At 44.6% G+C, this 19,723-nt stretch overlaps 1 protein-coding gene across 1 annotated transcript in view; it reads left to right on the top strand.

Moving 5' to 3' along the window:
• The window catches only part of EXOC2 (exocyst complex component 2), a 98,143-nt gene that overhangs the window by 68,130 nt on the left and 10,290 nt on the right, over nucleotides 1-19,723 (top strand). Inside the window, exons 18-23 of the mRNA XM_081322206.1 lie at nucleotides 707-787; nucleotides 1,308-1,367; nucleotides 4,359-4,420; nucleotides 5,074-5,140; nucleotides 8,329-8,445; nucleotides 10,646-10,787. Of these exons, the coding sequence (XP_081178332.1) occupies nucleotides 707-787; nucleotides 1,308-1,367; nucleotides 4,359-4,420; nucleotides 5,074-5,140; nucleotides 8,329-8,445; nucleotides 10,646-10,787 (529 nt within the window). The remainder of the gene's footprint in view (nucleotides 1-706; nucleotides 788-1,307; nucleotides 1,368-4,358; nucleotides 4,421-5,073; nucleotides 5,141-8,328; nucleotides 8,446-10,645; nucleotides 10,788-19,723) is intronic.

The following is a 19,723-nucleotide window of genomic DNA, read 5'->3' on the forward strand; positions in this document are numbered from 1 at the left end:
CCCGCATATGCGTGCTAGTCATTTCCAACTCTAGGGGCCGGTGCTCATCTCCGTTTCAAAGCCGAAGAGCCAGCGCTTGTCCGAGGACATCTCCGTGGTCGTGTGGCCGGCATGACTAGACGCCAAAGACGCACGGAACACTGTTACCTTCCCACCATAGTGGTCCCTATTTTTTTTACTTGCATTTTTACATGCTTTCGAACTGCTAGGTTGGCAGAAGCTGGGACGAGTAACAGGCGCTCACTCTGCTACACAGCACCCGGGATTCGACCTGCCAAACTGCCGATCTTCTGATCGACAAGCTCAGCGTTCTAACCCACTGAGCCACCAGGTCCCTTTTTATATTTTATAATAGGATTGCAATTAATCAGAACTTTATGAAAGCTAATTTATGAAAGTTGCCCTTAATGTAATCCTTTTAAATATGTTGGCTCTACTAGATGAAGAATTCTGAAAAATAAAGGGTACCATATTGGAAAAATCTTGTTAGATTATTTCAGGGTCCTCAATGACATTATATTATTAGATTTACACACAGTTTCAGTAATACTGTTGTGTACTGGAACAATCTAATAAGTAGCAGACAAACTTGAGTTCTTCATCTTTAAGTGAACAAATACTTGAAAGTATAATTAATTAATACAGTGATTTTATAAGTAATAAGTGATTTTATAAGTAATTTACTTTTTCCTCTTTCTTCTTTTAGCCATCGCAGTTTGAACAATGTGTTATACATTCTATCCAGTCACTTAAAGGAGTTTTGGACTGTAAACCTGGGGAGACTAGTGTAAGTAATGTTTAATACATCTCTTTTGTTCTATTTTAGTATTTGATTCCAGGACTATTTCAAAATGAGAAATTAAAAAAAAATAGGTAACTGTTACAGAAAGAAGATCAAGCCGCAGTAGTAATTTCAGTACACAATCAAAGCTCTCAGGTTCTTATATGTTCTCTTTTACTACAACTTGAAGAGAAAACTAGCTTTTGGTATCCTTAGTTGATTTATCTGGAGAAGAATTAACATAAATATATTCATTGACTATCTGCAGCCCTATGCATTTGGCTTCCAATAATCAATGCTTTATAAAGCATTCATAAGATCAGACTCCCTCTGTAGCAGAATAGTTGAACGATATTGTAAGAAATTGAATCTAGCTTCTGGTTATTGCTTCTTTTAGTCTCTATTTAGAGAGTGCATTGTGTGGCTGCAAGTTGTTAGTTAAGAGCATGACAAATGCAGAGGAAATGCTTGGCTTTTTCATGTGAAGCCATTTCACTCACTTGTTCCAATAATTTTTCTTCATTAGGTTTTTCAGCAGACAAAAATACGGGAAGATGTGTGCCATCTAAGCATTAATATCATGCAGGTAATGTAAGACTTAAGAGAAGGGTCTAAATTAATAGGTTTATTCAGTTGCAGTATGTGTGCTTGAGAAGTTATTGTTCATAAATGTCATCTGTTTCTTGTGCCACTAGTACTGAACTTTAGTATGAACAAGTTAGTACTGAACAGAATAACAGAGGAGTTATTTTGGGGTAACTCAAAATATCGACCGTATCCTTTTTTTTAATACAGCTCCAAATCAAATTTTTCTGAGTTCTTTCTCAACATGCACTCTTGCTATTTTTCTACTTCTTCCATATATTGTGGGAGCTGAATTAAACTTTTAGCTGTAGATAACAATACAATTATGTAGAACCAAACTTCTGAAACGAGGAAAGAAAGCTAATTAGAAGCATTTGGGTTTTGTTTTGTTTTTTAAAGCATGAAGTTGCTATACAGGTGAGAACAGATCCAAGGAGATGATCTACTTTTTTTGTTAGCTATGTAAACAGCATCTAGCTGATCTTGGCATGCCTAGACAAAAGAAAACAATAGTGAAGTAATTCTGTTTTTTTACTATGCAGAGTACATGGATTAGTCAGCAAAAAATAGCAGAGTGTAGTAGCGCTTTTCCCAACTAAAAATGTTTTCTTAAAAGACATAAGATTTCATGACCTACTGCTCACTGTATCAGATGCATAGTGGCTAGACTAATGTAGGATTTAAATTGCCGTAAGGGGGAAGATGGAAGGAGAAAATATTTTAGTTATACAGATGCAGGCTACACATAAGGCTGATTACAAGTATGTTATCAATTGACAGTTGTAGCATATTTTTAAAAAAATCATTGTGTTTGTGGAAACCTCCTGAAAGTTAGATCTATGCAGTGTTTGAAATGCAGTGCAGAAATTTTCCTCACAGCATGCATCTTTCTGCCTTCAAATCCATAATACTGCAGGTGTTTGTTTGTTTGTTTTTTCATTTTTAAGGCATAGAACCAAAGTGGAGAGAAAATAATATTGTATTTACAGAAATCATGAAGGCTAACATTTGTATTTGAGAGAGACATACAAAAGTAATATTGTGGGGAGGACGAGAAAGTGATAGGATATCTCCTGATAATTATGCACTGCCATTTTTCTGTTTTCTGTGCCTATTTCTGCTTTGAGGACAGGGTTAGATGAAATCCATTTAAATATAGATGAAGAATTGGTGAACTGAACTGAAGAAATAAGTAGCAATAACACTTAGGCTTACATACCACTTCACAGTGCTTTACAGCCCTCTCTAAGCGGTTTACAGAGTCAGCATTTTGCGCCCCCCCCCCAAAAAAAAATTTGGGTCCTCATTTTACCGACCTCAGAAGGATGGAAGGCTGAGTCAACCTTAAGGCAGTGAGAATCAAACTGCCAAACTGCAGGCAGCCAGCTGTCAGCAGAAGTAACCTGTAGTACTACATTCTAACCACTGCGCCACCATGGCTATAGCTATTAAATATCATGCAGTTTGCCTTAGAAAGAAAAAATAAATTAGGGAATACATGTTTCCATCATATGTTCCCGTTTCCTTTGGGACGCCCCACCCCACCCCACCGCCCCCACATTTGTATAGAAAAGCAATGAAAATCTTTATGTTGTTTTGAGGTGTAGTGACAATAAAATCTCTTTGCTTCTGGATTGATGAAACCTTTAAAGCCATAACACTTCATTTTATTCAGTTTAACAAGAATAAGAGGAAGAATTAAAAACAAATATAAGATCATAAAGGTCAGCTAAAATTAAACTGCTTGAATGAAATAGAAAATGCTCTGTAGAGGTGAAAAAATTGGAAAAGAAACTACCGTATTTTCCGGCGTATAAGACGACTTTTGAACCCCTGAAAATCTTCTCAAAAGTTGGGGGGTCGTCTTATACGCCCAGTCGCCTTATACGCCGGAAAATCAGTGGGTGGCGTCTGGCGGGAGCCGGCAGGGGAGTGCGCGCGTGTGCAGGACTGCCCTGCCGACTCCCGTCCGATGCTCTTCGCTCTTGAGGCAGCTGCTGCCTCAAGAGGGAAGAGCCGGCTCGCTCTTCCCTCTTGAGGCAGCAGCTGCCTCAAGAGCGAAGAGCGTGGAGCCGGCAGGGAAGTCCTGCGTGCGCGTGCGTTTGCAGGACTACCCTGCCGGCTCGCTCTTCCCTCGCGTCGGACGGGAGCCGGCAGGGCAGTCCTGCGCACGCGCGCACTCCCCGGCTGCTCCTTAGCAGCTGGGGAGTTCGCGCGTGTGCAGGACTGCCCTGCCGACTCCCGTCCGACGCTCTTCGCTCTTGAGGCAGCTGCTGCCTCAAGAGGGAAGAGCCGGCTCGCTCTTACCTATCGAGGCAGCAGCTGCCTCAAGAGCGAAGAGCGTGGAGCCGGCAGGGAAGTCCTGCTCCCGTCCGACGCTGCGCTTCCGCCGGGCGGTGCTGGCCGAGACGAGCCAGCAGGCAGCCGCCGTGAGCGCGGCGCTGAGGGGCAGCAGCCCCACGTGCAGCAGCAGCCGCCGGCTCAGCAGCGCAGGAGCCGCACCGCCAGGGCGGGAAGCCAGTCGGGAAGAGGGACCGGGAGCCCGGGCCGAGCGCACCTCGGCCGACGGTGAGAGGGAAGCGGCACATGAAAAAGAGGCTGCGGGCGGAGCTGCCCCGCCCTGCGCTGAATGGGAGAAGTTCAAGGCCTGGGGGGGGAAAGCAGGAGGGGCGCCGGCCGTGGCGGGTGGCGGCTGCCCTCCGGCGCTGCCTGCCGCCTGGGAAACGCTGCGTCTCGGGGGCCAGCAGAAGCACGGGAGCAGTGGGAGGGCCGGCGGGGCCAGTCGGGCCTTCGCCTCCTCTGCGACGGACGGGGAGGGCAGGGCATGTAAGTATTTTCCGGCGTATAAGACAAAAAACCTTGAAAAACTTCTTAAAAGTAGGGGGTCGTCTTATACGCCGGAAAATACGGTACTACTTACATTCCTTATCTTGGTTAGCACTACTTATAATAAGTGATGGTATCAAATATATTGATTTTTTTTCTTTTGCAGGTATTCATTGATTGCCTGGAGCAACTGAGTACAAAGCCTGACAGTGATATAGATACTACCCAGTAAGTGAAATAATTTGGTGATGGGTTTTTTGACAGTAAAATTCTACAATTTGGCAAACTTCCAGTTTTCAGTCATATTTCACCTTGAAATGATTATTGGGAACACTTTATTCATGGATCACTAATTTTAGGGATTCTACAAGCAATTTTTGTCATTTATTTGACACAGCTAAACAATCTAAACAACTTACACATGTCACATTGAATCATAAACTGACCAAAACATGTTTAGTATAGTATGATGCATACTCCATCTACATTGTTAGCTTATGGTTTTTGTTTCCAAAAATTTGGAAAACTAATTCTTTAAATAAGGCTTGACAAATCATAAACTGTAATTTCCATTTTTTTTTAATTATATAACTGTATATTTAAATGCATTTGCTGCCCAACTCCAGTGAACTCATGTTCTTCAATAGGGTACAAAGGAAAAATACCTTACATTAACTTCAGGCATCTTTAAAAAAAAATTAAAAACTTTTAGCATGGAAGATAAGAGCTTCAGTCTATATATTTAACTGGTTTCCTTTTTTTAAAAGAATCTATGTCAGTTAAACTCATTGGGGTCCTTAGGAAACAAATGTACATTTATAAGGCAGGTTTACCCTAATACCAAGATGGGTTAATCACTGACTATTTGCAAAATCCCTTAGTCTTCCAGGTGACATCTCATCTTCGGATTTATTTGGAAGCATCCATGAAGATTTCAGTTTATCCGTAGTAAGTATTATTGCTGTTCATTGAAACAAAAGTTAAAATAAATTATCTAAGCAATATGTTACAATTCACTTAGAAGTATGTTCTATTATATACTGTATTGTACTAATTTTATTTCTTTAAAATACGGAAATATTACTAGCAGAGCATGTTTTGCAAACCATAATATGATAGAAATCTGTGGTTGGCTAGCCAAGAATTCAGATTCTGATTTAGTTAAAAGCTTGCACTTAAATTAGCTTATCACATCAGTTGATTAATTTACATATATAGTTATACTCAAAAATTTAGGCATCTCTGATTAAGTTGTTTCTGTTTCATCAATCCCTAAATGAACAGAAGCTGATACAGCCTCTTTATGGTAGAAAGTTAAGTGACATCTTCCTTCACATTTGAATCCAAACTGACTATTCATATCCTATCATTTGTTGAATTAAAAGAGGAAAAAAATAAATACGGCAGATGCAGAAATTTGCAGTTAATTAGTTCTGCTATTATCAAAAGTTGAAAATGGTAAAAAAAAAAATTGATTTCATTAAGATTAGCAAGCCAGAGAAAATATATTTTTCCGGGTGAACAAATACTGGTATCTTCTTTCCCTCTCTGATTGGGATTGTTCTACTTTGGCTCTTCTAAGCCACATATTTGAAAATGAAAATAAACCACATGTAAAAGTAGGAGAAAGCTGCAAAAATCAAAACGCTTTCTGCAGTGGAAAATGTGGAAGACCAAGAAAAATCTCTGCGAAAACTGTCACAAAACCAGTCAGATCTGCAAAAACAGAAGCCATGAATCACTGGAAACAACCTGCTGAAAAGTTTAGCTGACACTAGAGTAATTATCTATAGGTCCACGCTAAGCATTACATATACAACCATGATCTAATCTTTTCTCCGAAATCATCACAAAATAAAGAATATAAACTATTTATTTATTTTATTTATTTATTTAGTTATATTTATATACCGCCCTATTCCCTGAGGACTCAGGGCGGTTTACAGGGAATTAAAAATCCAAAATACAAAAATTAAGAACCAAATTAAAAAATATTAAATTGACCCTGTAGTCGATTAAAAAGAACCCCAAATTAAAATTTCTCCTCAGTCTGGGCCCGAGAGCTCGAAGAGCCAGGTCTTCAGGCCCCGGCAGAATGATCGGAGGTCGGGAGCAGTCCTCAGCTCCACCGGCAGCTGGTTCCAGAGGGCAGGCGCCCCCACTGAGAAGGCCCTATCCCTGGGTGTCACCCGCCGGCAATCTCTTACCGGCGGGACCCTGAGCAGACCCTCCCTGTGGGAGCGCACTGGGCGAAGGGCGTTTGATGACGGCAGCAGGTGTTCCCTCAAATACCCCGGACCCAGGCCATGTAGGGCTTTATAGGTGATAACCAGCACCTTGAATTTCACCCGGAGGATAACCGGAAGCCAATGCAGCTCGCGGAGTAGAGGTGTTACATGGGGGTATCGGGAGACCCCCATTACAACTCGCGCGGCCGCATTCTGCACCAGTTGAAGCCTCCGAGTGGTCTTCAAGGGCAGCCCCATGTAGAGAGCGTTACAGTAGTCCAAACGGGAGGTCACAAGCGCATGAGTAACTGTGCGTAGGGCGTCTCGGTCCAGATAGGGACGCAACTGGCGCACCAGGCGAACCTGTGCAAAAGCCCCCCTGGTCACGGCTCCTATGTGATCTTCAAAATTGAGCCGTGAGTCCAGGAGGACGCCCCAGTTGCGAGCCCTATCAACGGGGGGTAACACCTCACCCCCCATCGTTAGAGGTGGAATAACTTGGTTAACCCGAGATGCCGATATGCACAGCCACTCAGTCTTGGCGGGATTGAGACGAAGCCTGTTTCTCCCCATCCAGACCTGAACCGCCTCCAGGCACCGGGACATCACAGAGAGGGCATCGCTGGGTTGGTTCGGGGTGGAAAGAAAAAGTTGGGTATCATCAGCGTACTGGTGATACCCCACCCCGAAGCCACGAATGATCTCAACTATGCCTTCCCCCTCAGAAAAAGTCATTAAGCCTGAAACATTTAGGAATACAGTTCTTTGGGCTAATGAAACAAAAATTGAACTGTTCAACCATGGCCACAACCACGCAAAATTTCGGGGTGGATGTGAAGCATTTGAAGAAAAGACTGCAGTAGAATAGCATTAGAATAGTTCTGTCTTGGAAGAGTGCACGAAATATTGTGAGGCTGGAAAGAAGAATAGACTGTAAACATCAACTTGTTGTGCATGATAGTATTCACTACTCGGTGAAGAAACCAAAGTTGAAAGATGAGATATTTCATTAAGACACTAGTCCAAAGCATACTTTAAAATTAATCATGAAGTACTGGTAGGAAAAAAATATGATTGTTTTGAAATGGCTTTCAAAATCCCTATGTTTGAATATTTTATTTTTTTATTTTATTTATTTTAATCCCATTTATATCCCGCCCTTCTCCGAAGACTCAGGGCGGCTTACACTCTAAGCACAAATCAATGTGCTTAGCAATAGCCTTCATTCTATGTATATGCCTGCTTATTAGGGCTTTCGCCCCCCCCCCCCAAGCGGCATTATTGGTGAATAATGCTGAAAATCTGGGAATATATCAAGTATGCGGTGCATACAAGGAGAGTTAAGAATATTTCGGAACTAAAAGTTATGCAAGAAAGTGTGGGGGGGGGGAATCGGGGAAAAAAAAACCAACCCAACAACAAACCACTCTTAACTGGAAACAGGAAACATTAGGAAGCTATCACTTCCTAAAGAAGATGTTATATAAAGTACTGACAGGAAGATGTTTAGATTGCATTGCCATTCTCACTGTTTTCTTCATTTGATCACTAAGCAGGTGTGCATTCATATTTGATGTTTCAAATCTCAAAACGTATTTAATAAATGATTCCTGCTATGTTCCTATATAAGAAGAATGATGCACCTTAGGTAACTGGTGCCTTTTGGAAGAATATTTTTTTTACATCAGTTCAGTGATGCTGTATACTTTGTTGTGAATATTTCATGTGTCAAAGGTTCGGGTTTCACTGGACATACAATAAAATTAAGAAAGTTGTTAAAGGTTCTGTTTAAGAACTATTTAAACTTTTAAATGGTTAGCATTTGCCTTGTACCATTAAGGCAAAGTATTTGGTATGTGCATTTTCTTCTTAAAGAACTCCCCTTCATTGGATCCTTTTTTGATTTAGGAACGGAGGCTTTTAATTGTCCTCAGTAATTGCTGCTATTTGGAACGTCACACTTTCATCAATCTAGCTGAACATTTTGAGAAGCATGGTTTCCAAGGAGTGGAAAAAATTATTCAAGTAAGTATTTTCTGACTTAGACGAGCAGCATGGTGGCCTAGATATAAAGACGCTCGCCTCCCACTCAGAAGGTTAAGAGTTCAATCCTAGGCAGCGGCAGATGTTTCTCTATCAGTGTGCAAAGACAAAATCTCTGCCGTGAACTCCACGTAGGCGTCAGGAAGGGCATCTGACCAGTAAACGCTCAGTTCCACTCAGTCACCCCGACTCCACCCCAAAACAAAGGGATTAAAGGGTCAAAAAAAAAATCTGACTACAGATATTCAGATGAAGTAAGTTGATAAGATTAGAATAACTTGCAAAAAAAAGCCATTTTAGAATGTTCTCATCTTTTTAAAGTGCCGTACAGGTAGTCCTCAATTTATGACCAGAGTTGGGACCAAAATTTCTGTTGCTAAGCAAGGCAGTTGTTAAGTGAGTTAAACCTAATTTTACAACTTTTTTGCCATTGTTGTTAAGCGGGTCATTGCAATTATTAACTGAATCACGCAGTGACTAAGCAAATCTGACTTCCTTCACTGTCTTTGCTTATCAGAAGCCACCTGGAAAGGTTGCAGATGGCAATCACATGACCCTGAGGCACTGAAACTATAGCAAATATATGCTGAATGCCAAGCGCCCGAAATTTGATCATGTGACTATGGGGATGCCAGGATCAGTCATAAGTCAGTGTTTTCATTGCCGCTGTAACTTCAAACAATCGCTAAACGATGGTTGTAAGTTGAGGACTATTTGTACTGACATTTTTTTACGTTAATTATACATTTGTGATTTATTTTCATGGAAAAGCAGGATTTACACATTCTAAAATGAATCAAGAAATAAATCGATCCCAACTGCTGGGACTCGTCATCCACCTGTTTTCAAAATACTTTATATAATTTGTTAAGAATGGAAAATCAAAAACTATGAAATGCAGTATGTTCACAGTTTGGCATCCTCCTCACTAATCACATCTTCCGTTTTCCCCAAAAGTAAGACCCACCCCGAAAATAAGCCCTCGCTTGATTTGGGGGGGATGGGCCTAATATAAGCCCTGCCCCCAAAATAAGCCCTAGTTATGGACCGGGGTGCACACCTAAAAATCAAGCTGGGGTGGGGGAGGTGGAGCTTACCATTGCAGCCAGGTCTCCCATTGATCGACACTTCTGCAGCCGAAGGAGCAGCTTTATTTCACAGCTGACAATGGAGCTCCGGCCTGCATTTCACAGTCAGAGGCCTTTCTGGAAAGGCCTCTGCAGCCGAGAATCAAGCTATGGATTCAATCTGCTGTAATGTTTTGATTCATTGAAAAAAACTACATCCTTTTACTTAAGAATAGATCAGCTTGCAAACATTTCCCTTATTGGATGCCTCCGCCTATCAAACTGGAATTTAAAGTTTCCCATTGTGAAGGAACATGAACCTGACTTCCAATGAGGAAGGAATGAGTGAACTATTAAAGGAGTGACTTTTTTATAAAAAAAATAGTCTTGAGAAAGAAGAAAGCAAGAGAAATTTGAATTAATTTTGTTTAGCATTAGATGGGAAAGACAGAAATTTTGACAAGCTTTCAAGATTCCTTTTATTATATCCTATAATAACAAAATACCAATCCTTACAGTTCCTGTTTTACTACCTCACCTACTTTGAAGGAAAGATAGCTATAAAGGTTTTTTCGTTGTCATGTGGTTCAAATCATACTAATAAAATACACATAAACCATTATTTCACATTCTTTATGTCACTTCAGTCAATCAAATTTAAGCAGCATAAGGTTATGAAATACCAATTAATACACTATGCACCTTGCTGTCTCCTTTGCTATGTATTCTTACATTGGAAAACATTACTTTTATCTCTTCCCTGTTGAAAGTTTAAAAAACAGTTTTTCTTGGGTATCATTTTGTAGATGGGAATTACAAGCTCAAAACAACAGTAGCAATAAAGAAAGAAGAACAACTTTTGTTATGTTACCTGCTTTTCCTGTATACTAGTATAATTGGATGCCTTTTTCTCATTGAACCAAATGGGATATTGGGGAAGTTGTCCAATATTCTGTTCTTGTAACAGGTAACTTTGGTTTATACACAGCCAATATATTTTATACTGATTGGCAAAAAATGCAATCAACCTAAGGTATATTTGCAAGATTAAAGGATGTGACATATAAATTCTCTCTCTTGATATTATTAATGTTACAATTATGTCTCTATTTTAGGTTAGTATGGATTCATTAAAAGAATTAGATCAGCGGCTGTTTGAAATATACATTGAACTAAAGGCTGATCCTATAGTAGGTTCATTGGAACCTGGAATTTATGCCGGTTATTTTGATTGGAAAGATTGTCTTCTTCCAACAGGTAAGTATTAGTAGAATTCTTGGAATAACTAGTATGGATAAATATGATTTAACATTTTCAAATATCCCATATCACTAAAATCTATGTGTGTACGTGTGTGCATTTTTTTTATAGTACTCATTACTAGAGAGCTCATAGCTCAATGTCTGGACTGGTTCAGGGTTCATAGCTCAGTGTCTGGACTGATTCATATTATAAGAATCCTGTGCTGATTCATTTTTACATACTATGATTCACAATGCTGCTGTTGGCTGAGTGAATAGGCATGTAACTGTTTCTGCACACATAAACCGCTTCAGTCAGTTCTATGCATAGAAAGTTATTTAAGACAGAGGGAGGCAGAAATGAGCTAAGGAACCTGAGATCAATAGATTTCCTGATGATTTAAACTAAATTAACAAGAATCCCCCAACTTCCGGTTGTTTAAAAACAGCAAAATTTGATTTCATCTCATGTTGATGCTCAACTTCTCCAGGCTAGGATAGAAACAAGGGCCAGGCGGCTAATTGAGTCACTGACATTCCTGTTTTGACTGTTAGTTTTGAGGGACATTTACACAGAATTAATCTGGATATTAGTAGATCTCTTGCATGATCAGGAACCCTAATAATGGGTAATTCTTGATCTATGAGTATAATGGAGCCTACTAATTACAGTCATAAATTGGATGGTCATAAAGTGAGTCATCACGTAACCAACCCAATTTAACAACCTTGGTTATTAAGCAAATTGCCATGGCCATTAAGCAAATGCTACACTCATTAAGTGAACCCTTTGTCGCTATGGGATGTTTTTACTGAAACCAAAAGTAAATGCCACTATTCAGAAAAAACAATGTAAATCACATATCCATGGGACACTACAAAATGGCCGTAAATGCAGATCATTCGCCAAACACCCAAAATGCAGTCACATGACTACGGACCGAGGGGGAGGAAGCAACAATTGGAATTTTGGAACCAGGTTGTATCTTTTCTAAGGTCCGTTTTAACTTGAAACAGTCACTAAGCAATCAGTTGAGGAATGTGTGTAGAGCTAGCTTGAATGTTGTATTTTTTATTAATTTGTAAATAAACATGAGTATAGATCTTCCTTCCGACTCCAGGTTTCAGCGAAGGTTTTGATATCTAACCTGCACTCTTCCCAATTTCAGGACTTTTATTTTCACAGTGAATATATTGATATGTCTTGTTGGAATTTCTGGGCTGTAGTTACTCATAATGGATGTTTGAATTTATATACACAAGTTGGCTCAATGTATGAATAATGGAATTCAGGAAGTAACTGGGTCTGTCACATGAGGTGTCACCATATTGTGTCTGCTTTCACTTTATGGATTTTTAGTTTTAAAAAAGTAGAATACCGTATATACTTGAGTATAAGCCGACTCGAGTATAAGCCGAGACCCCTAATTTTACCCCCCAAAACTGGGAAAAGTTCTTGACTCAAGTATAAGCCGAGGCTGGGATCCGCCGAGTGGCTTTCAGCACTGGAGAAAATGCAAAATCGCTCGAGACCAAACTCGAAGGAATCAGCTGCCGGTGGGAGCGAGGCGATCCGTGCAGTCCCGTGACAGCCAGTCGGGCAAGCAACGCGAAGAGCGGCAGGGCTTTATTTTTGCACCGTGGAGCTCCCCCTCCCCCTCCTCCCAAACTCCCCGTCTCTCCCCCTTCCCCCCACTTCCCAGAGCTGAATACAGGGTATTAACCGGCGGCGGAGGCTTGCAGAATGGCGGATCGAGCCTCTGTCGCCAGCGGCTGGATCCGCGCTCTGCAAGCCTCTGCCGCCGGCGGAGGCTGGATCCGTGCTCCACAAGCCTCTGCCGCTGGCGGAGGCTGGATCCGTGCTCCGCAAGCCTCTGCCGCAAGCCTCTGCCGCCGGCGGTTCCAGCCTCCGCCGGCGGCAGAGGCTTGCGGAGCACGGATCCAGCCGGCGGCAGAGGCTTGCGGAGCGCGGATCCAGCCGGCGGCAGAGGCTTGCGGAGCGCGGATCCAGTGGGGGGGAAAAGCCCTTTAGCAGGATTTGCCTGCATGCTGGCGGAGGCTGGATCCGTGCTCCACAAGCCTCTGCCGCCGGCTGGATCCGCGCCCTGCCGCCGGCAGAGGCTTGCGGAGCGCGGATCCAGTGGGGGGGAAAAGCCCTTTAGCAGGATTTGCCTGCATGCCGGCGGAGGGTGGATCCGCGCTCCGCAAGCCTCTGCCGCCGGCTGGATCCGCGCCCTGCCGCCGGCAGAGGCTTGCGGAGCGCGGATCCACCCTCCGCCGGCGGCAGAGGCTTGCGGAGCGCGGATCCAGTGGGGGGGAAAAGCCCTTTAGCAGGATTTGCCTGCATGCCGGTGGAGGGTGGATCCGTGCTCCACAAGCCTCTGCCGCCGGCTGGATCCGCGGCCTGCCGCCGGCAGAGGCTTGCGGAGCGCGGATCCACCCTCCGCCGGCGGCAGAGGCTTGCGGAGCGCGGATCCAGTGGGGGGGAAAAGCCCTTTAGCAGGATTTGCCTGCATGCCGGTGGAGGGTGGATCCGTGCTCCACAAGCCTCTGCCGCCGGCTGGATCCGCGGCCTGCCGCCGGCAGAGGCTTGCGGAGCGCGGATCCAGTGGGGGGGGGGAAAAGCCCTTTAGCAGGATTTGCCTGCATGCCGGCGGAGGGTGGATCCGTGCTCCACAAGCCTCTGCCGCCGGCTGGATCCGCGCCCTGCCACCGGCAGAGGCTTGCGGAGCGCGGATCCAGTGGGGGGGAAAAGCCCTTTAGCAGGATTTGCCTGCATGCCGGCGGAGGGTGGATCCGTGCTCCACAAGCCTCTGCCGCCGGCTGGATCCGCGCCCTGCCGCCGGCAGAGGCTTGCGGAGCGCGGATCCAGTGGGGGGGGAAAAGCCCTTTAGCAGGATTTGCCTGCATGCCGGCGGAGGGTGGATCCGTGCTCCACAAGCCTCTGCCGCCGGCTGGATCCGCGCCCTGCCGCCGGCAGAGGCTTGCGGAGCGCGGATCCAGTGGGGGGGGGAAAAGCCCTTTAGCAGGATTTGCCTGCATGCCGGCGGAGGGTGGATCCGTGCTCCACAAGCCTCTGCCACAAGCGAGCGATGGGGGGAAAGCGGGGGGCGGTGAGTTGGGGCGCGGCGAGCGAGCGATGGGGGGGAAAGCGGCGGGCGGTGAGTTGGGGCGCAGCGGGCGAGCGAGCGATGGGGGGAAAGCGGCGGGCGGTGTGTTCGGGGCGCAGCGGGCGAGCGAGCGATGGGGGGAAAGCGGCGGGCGGTGAGTTGGGGCGCAGCGAGCGAGCGATGGGGGGGAAAGCGGCGGGCAGTGAGTTGGGGCGCAGCGGGCGAGCGAGCGATGGGGGGGAAAGCGGCGGGCGGTGTGTTCGGGGCGCAGCGGGCGAGCGAGCGATGGGGGGAAAGCGACGGGCGGTGAGTTGGGGCGCAGCGGGCGAGCGAGCGATGGGGGGAAAGCGGCGGGCGGTGAGTTGGGGCGCAGCGGGCGAGCGAGCGATGGGGGGAAAGCGGCGGGCGGTGTGTTCGGGGCGCAGCGGGTGAGCGAGCGATGGGGGGAAAGCGGCGGGCGGTGAGTTGGGGCGCGGCGAGCGAGCGATGGGGGGGAAAGCGGCGGGCGGTGAGTTGGGGCGCAGCGGGCGAGCGAGCGATGGGGGGAAAGCGGCGGGCGGTGTGTTCGGGGCGCAGCGGGCGAGCGAGCGATGGGGGGAAAGCGACGGGCGGTGAGTTGGGGCGCAGCGGGCGAGCGAGCGATGGGGGGGAAAGCGGCGGGCGGTGAGTTGGGGCGCAGCGGGCGAGCGAGCGATGGGGGGAAAGCGGCGGGTGGTGTGTTCGGGGCGCAGCGGGTGAGCGAGCGATGGGGGGAAAGCGGCGGGCGGTGAGTTGGGGCGCGGCGAGCGAGCGATGGGGGGGAAAGCGGCGGGCGGTGAGTTGGGGCGCAGCGGGCGAGCGAGCGATGGGGGGAAAGCGGCGGGCGGTGTGTTCGGGGCGCAGCGGGCGAGCGAGCGATGGGGGGAAAGCGGCGGGCGGTGAGTTGGGGCGCAGCAAGCGAGCGATGGGGGGAAAGCGGCGGGCGGTGAGTTGGGGCGCAGCGGGCGAGCGAGCGATGAGGGGGAAAGCGGCGGGCGGTGTGTTCGGGGCGCAGTGGGCGAGCGAGCGATGGGGGGAAAGCGACGGGCGGTGAGTTGGGGCGCAGCGGGCGAGCGAGCGATGGGGGGGAAAGCGGCGGGCGGTGAGTTGGGGCGCAGCGGGCGAGCGAGCGATGGGGGGGAAAGTGGCGGGCGGTGTGTTCGGGGCGCAGCGGGCGAGCGAGCAATGGGGGGAAAGCGGCGGGCGGTGAGTTGGGGCGCAGCGGGCGAGCGAGCGATGGGGGGAAAGCGGCGGGCGGTGTGTTCGGGGCGCAGCGGGCGAGCGAGCGATGGGGGGGAAAGCGGCGGGCGGTGAGTTGGGGCGCAGCGGGCGAGCGAGCGATGGGGGGGAAAGCGGCGGGCGGTGTGTTCGGGGCGCAGCGGGCGAGCGAGCGATGGGGGGAAAGCGGCGGGCGGTGAGTTGGGGCGCAGCGGGCGAGCGAGCGATGGGGGGAAAGCGGCGGGCGGTGTCTGTATTATAGTTTTGGAATGAAATTATTCAAAATGATATTCAAAATGTTCAAATCACTGACTTTTAACAGGTAAAAATTATTCTGTTTTCCAGTTCTCTATTTCATTTATAAGTTTATTAGATAAGTTAAATTTTTAGCTATATTTAGCACATACCAGGAGAATAAAAACCTCACACAGAATATTTTATGTTGCTTTTTCAATATTCAAGCTTATGAATTCATTTGGGTGATAATTCTTTAAAAAGAATGAGAGAATTTATGAATGACCAGGAACATAATAATATCCAAGAAACAACACATGAGTAAAATATTCTGTTTATATCAATAAGTTAAAGTTTAAAACTCCTTCAGCTCATCATGGCTACATTGACATGTCCGTGTTGTTTTCCTGCAACAATATGGAAATGATTTGCCATTATCTTTTTCTGGGTGTTTTTAACTTCCCAATCTAACCTTCATTTCCGGGATTTTCTGATGACATTCCAACCAAATCTGATCCTAATCTTTTTTCAAGATTGATTAATATCAACTCAAAACTGCCTCTCAGTTCAGGTACAAATTTACCATTGTTCCTGGCATTTAAAATCATTGTTTATTTTTATTGAGCTTGCTGCAAATGTTCTCATCTAAACTAAAAGCTTTTCCTTCCCAAAAATATAATCTTTGACCACCACTCTTGAACAAGTTTTAATTGACTTCCACAGAAGTACACATTAGCGCACATTTTCCTGCACTTTATATAATCTAGAAAATAGGAGGTATTATTACTACTTGATTACAAGCAATAAATTATTTTGCAATTAAAATAAAGCAGCAGTTTCTCGCGTTTATTACTTTAGCCCTTATTTAGCAACTGTATTAAGATAGCAACCGTTCACAAACATGACGGTAAAAAATGGTAATAAAAAAATAACAATTTTCTGACCAATTTTCTCACATTGCTTATGATAAAAGCCTTCTATGTGAAACTGATTAAGTCTGGTCAGTTTCAGGCAGCTGAAAGGCCCAGCATTCTAATCAACTAACTGAACTTTTTAGGGAAGGAAAGTGTGTCACTGCTGAAAAAAGTTCAGGAAGAGATCAATTGTTCAAACAACTCTCTGCCCTGTGAGTGGGCAAAAAATGGGAGAAAATGAGTTAGGCACAGGTACTGTGGAACTTTATCTGATGAGATTACTTGTTCACTTAACAACTGCAGGTGAAACTCGAAAAATTAGAATATCGTCTATATGAGATAGACTCATTACATGCAAAGCAAGATAGTTCAAGCCGTGATTTGTCATAATTGTGATGATTATGGCTTACAGCTCATGAAAACCCCAAATCCACAATCTCAGATAATTAGAATATTGTGAAAAGGTGCAATATTCTAGGCTCAAAGTGTCCCACTCTAATCAGCTAATTTAAGCCATAACACCTGCAAAGGGTTCCTGAGCCTTTAAATGGTCTCTCAGTCTGGTTCAGTAGGAATCACAATCATGGGGAAGACTGCTGACCTGACAGTTGTGCAGAAAACCATCATTGACGCCCTCCATAAGGAGGGAAAGCCTCAAAAGGTAATTGCAAAAGAAGTTGGATGTTCCCAAAGTGCTGTATCAAAGCACATTAATAGAAAGTTATGTGGAAGGGAAAAGTGTGGAAGAAAAAGGTGCACAAGCAGCAGGGATGACCACAGCCTGGAGAGGATTGTCAGGAAAAGGCCATTCAAAAGTGTTGGGGACTTTCACAAGGAGTGGACTGAGGCTGGAGTCAGTGCATCAAGAGCCACCACACACAGACGGATCCTGGACATGGGCTTCAAATGTCGTATTCCTCTTGTCAAGCCGCTCCTGAACAACAAACAACGTCAGAAGCGTCTTACCTGGGCTAAAGAAAAACAGACCTGGTCTGTTGCTCAGTGGTCCAAAGTCCTCTTTTCTGATGAGAGCAACTTTTGCATCTCATTTGGAAACCAAGGACCCAGAGTCTGGAGGAAGAATGGAGAGGCACACACTGCAAGATGCTTGAAGTCCAGTGTGAAGTTTCCACAGTCTGTGTTGATTTGGGGAGCCATGTCATCTGCTGGTGTTGGTCCACTGTGCTTCATTAAATCCAGGGTCAACGCAGCCGTCTACCAGGAGATTTTGGAGCACTTCATGCTTCCTTCCGCAGACGAGCTTTATGGGGATGCTGACTTCATTTTCCAGCAGGACTTGGCAGCTGCCCACACTGCCAAAAGCACCAAAACCTGGTTCAATGACCGTGGGATTACTGTGCTTGATTGGCCAGCAAACTCGCCTGACCTGAACCCCATAGAGAATCTATGGGGCATTGCCAAGAGAAAGATGAGAGACATGAGACCGAACAATGCAGAAGAGCTGAAGGCCGCTATTGAAGCATCCTGGTCTTCCATAACACCTCAGCAGTGCCACAGGGTGATAGCTTCCATGCCACGCCGCATTGAGGCAGTAATTGCTGCAAAAGGGGCCCAAACCAAGTACTGAGTACATATGCATGCTTATACTTTTCAGAGGTCCGATATTGTTCAAGGTACACTCCTTGTTTTATTGATTGCATGTAATAATTTAATTTTCTGAGATTGTGGATTTGGGGTTTTCATGAGCTGTACGCCATAATCATCACAATTATGACAAATCACGGCTTGAACTATCTTCCTTTGCATGCAATGAGTCTATCTCATATATTAGTTTCCCCTTTTAAGTTGCATTACTGAAATAAATGAACGTTTGCACGATATTCTAATTTTTCAAGTTTCACCTGTAGGTTGTTGTAACCAATTGCAGTCACTTAACAAGGACTGCTTGTATGGCCTAGTGCAGGGGTAGGCAACCTTGGCTCTTTTTATGACTCATGGACTTCAACTCCCAGAATTCCCGAGCCAGCTGACTCGGGAATTCTGGGAGTTGAAGTCCATGAGTCATAAAAAGAGCCAAGGTTGCCTACCCCTGCACTACTGCTTAAAAGGCATCTTTGTCATCTAATTTAACAAAGTATCATTAAAAAAAATCCCATGATTGCAAATCAAAACACTGACCTACTCTAATTAAGTGGCTCAATTATTTTCCCGTTACGTCTGGGTTTATTACATATAAATATTACCGTTACGTTGTACTATAGAGAAAGCTGAAAGCACTGAATGGCCAGATTGGCTTTCTAACTAGCAATTATTTATGGGGTGGGGAGATTGTATATTTGGTCTTAGTGTTCATGACCTCATTCATGAAATGAAGATGAGCTGTCCTTTTAACTGTTATTTAATAAACATACAGTCATCTTACTGTCTTGTTTTATGATTAGTTTGAAAGGCAAAGCAAATAATATTATGCAGAGAGAGATTAGTTAGCCAATGATCCAGGTATTTATGGCTAGGTTATACAGTATGCTGTCTGTACCTTTGTCAAACAATTTGGCATTTTATCGGAAAATCTGAATATATTTTTAATATAATTGGGCTTCTGTTATCTCCTCGGCATTCCAGGTATTTTTGTCAATGTAAACCTTTCTCAAATCAGCAGATTCCCTTTTGCATTTTCCTTAGAAGCTCCAGGATAATATTCATAAAGTTTGAATGACAATCAAAATAAATTCATAAACCCTACATATCTTCAAGTCCATTTTTCATTTTAAAATAGCTGTCATTTCATCTCCCAAAGACAGCGGCAGGCCATTATTAGGGCAGCCACAGGTTATGGACATACATCATATTTAAACTGTTTGGTTTATTGAAGATATTGGTATAATAATAATAAATCACATTGATGCAAAGCAAAAGTATAAACTACCTTGTATTTCTCAGACTTTTTCTTAAAAGTCTGGGTTAACTGAGGAACTGCCTCCAACTATATTGAGATTATCTGTGGAGGTCAACCAACAGGTTCAGCTCAGTCATCTGATGAAAGCTTGGTCATTCCTTCTTTATAGCCATCACTGGTTCCTTAGTGGACTTGCATTTAATGGAGAAAATTGGTCTCAGTGTTAGCATTAACATTTTTTTCAACCAAAAATATTTAAATTACTTTTGATTTTATGTTTGATTTGTAAACTACATCTGATACTCCAGCAGTCAGCACTCTACAAATGTGATTATAAATAAAATAGTGTGTCTTTCTAGCCATTTTATTTTTAACATATAAAGGGGGGAAAACCCTGAGATATAAATAACCAGCTTTCTGAAATTTTATTTTTGTCAAGCAGGTAGAGCTTGTGCAGAATTAAGGGGTTAAAAACAGGAAATGTAATTATAGGTGGGTTGTCCTTATGAAGACTTTCCAGAACTTGCCTACACAATTCACGTTTTCTTCTGTTGACAACAATATCGAAGCAAAATTGAACTATCGTATCTTCAGATCCTTC

Source organism: Vipera berus (assembly GCF_964194415.1).
Source record: "Vipera berus genome assembly, chromosome: 3".
NCBI classification, from domain to species: domain Eukaryota; kingdom Metazoa; phylum Chordata; class Lepidosauria; order Squamata; family Viperidae; genus Vipera; species Vipera berus.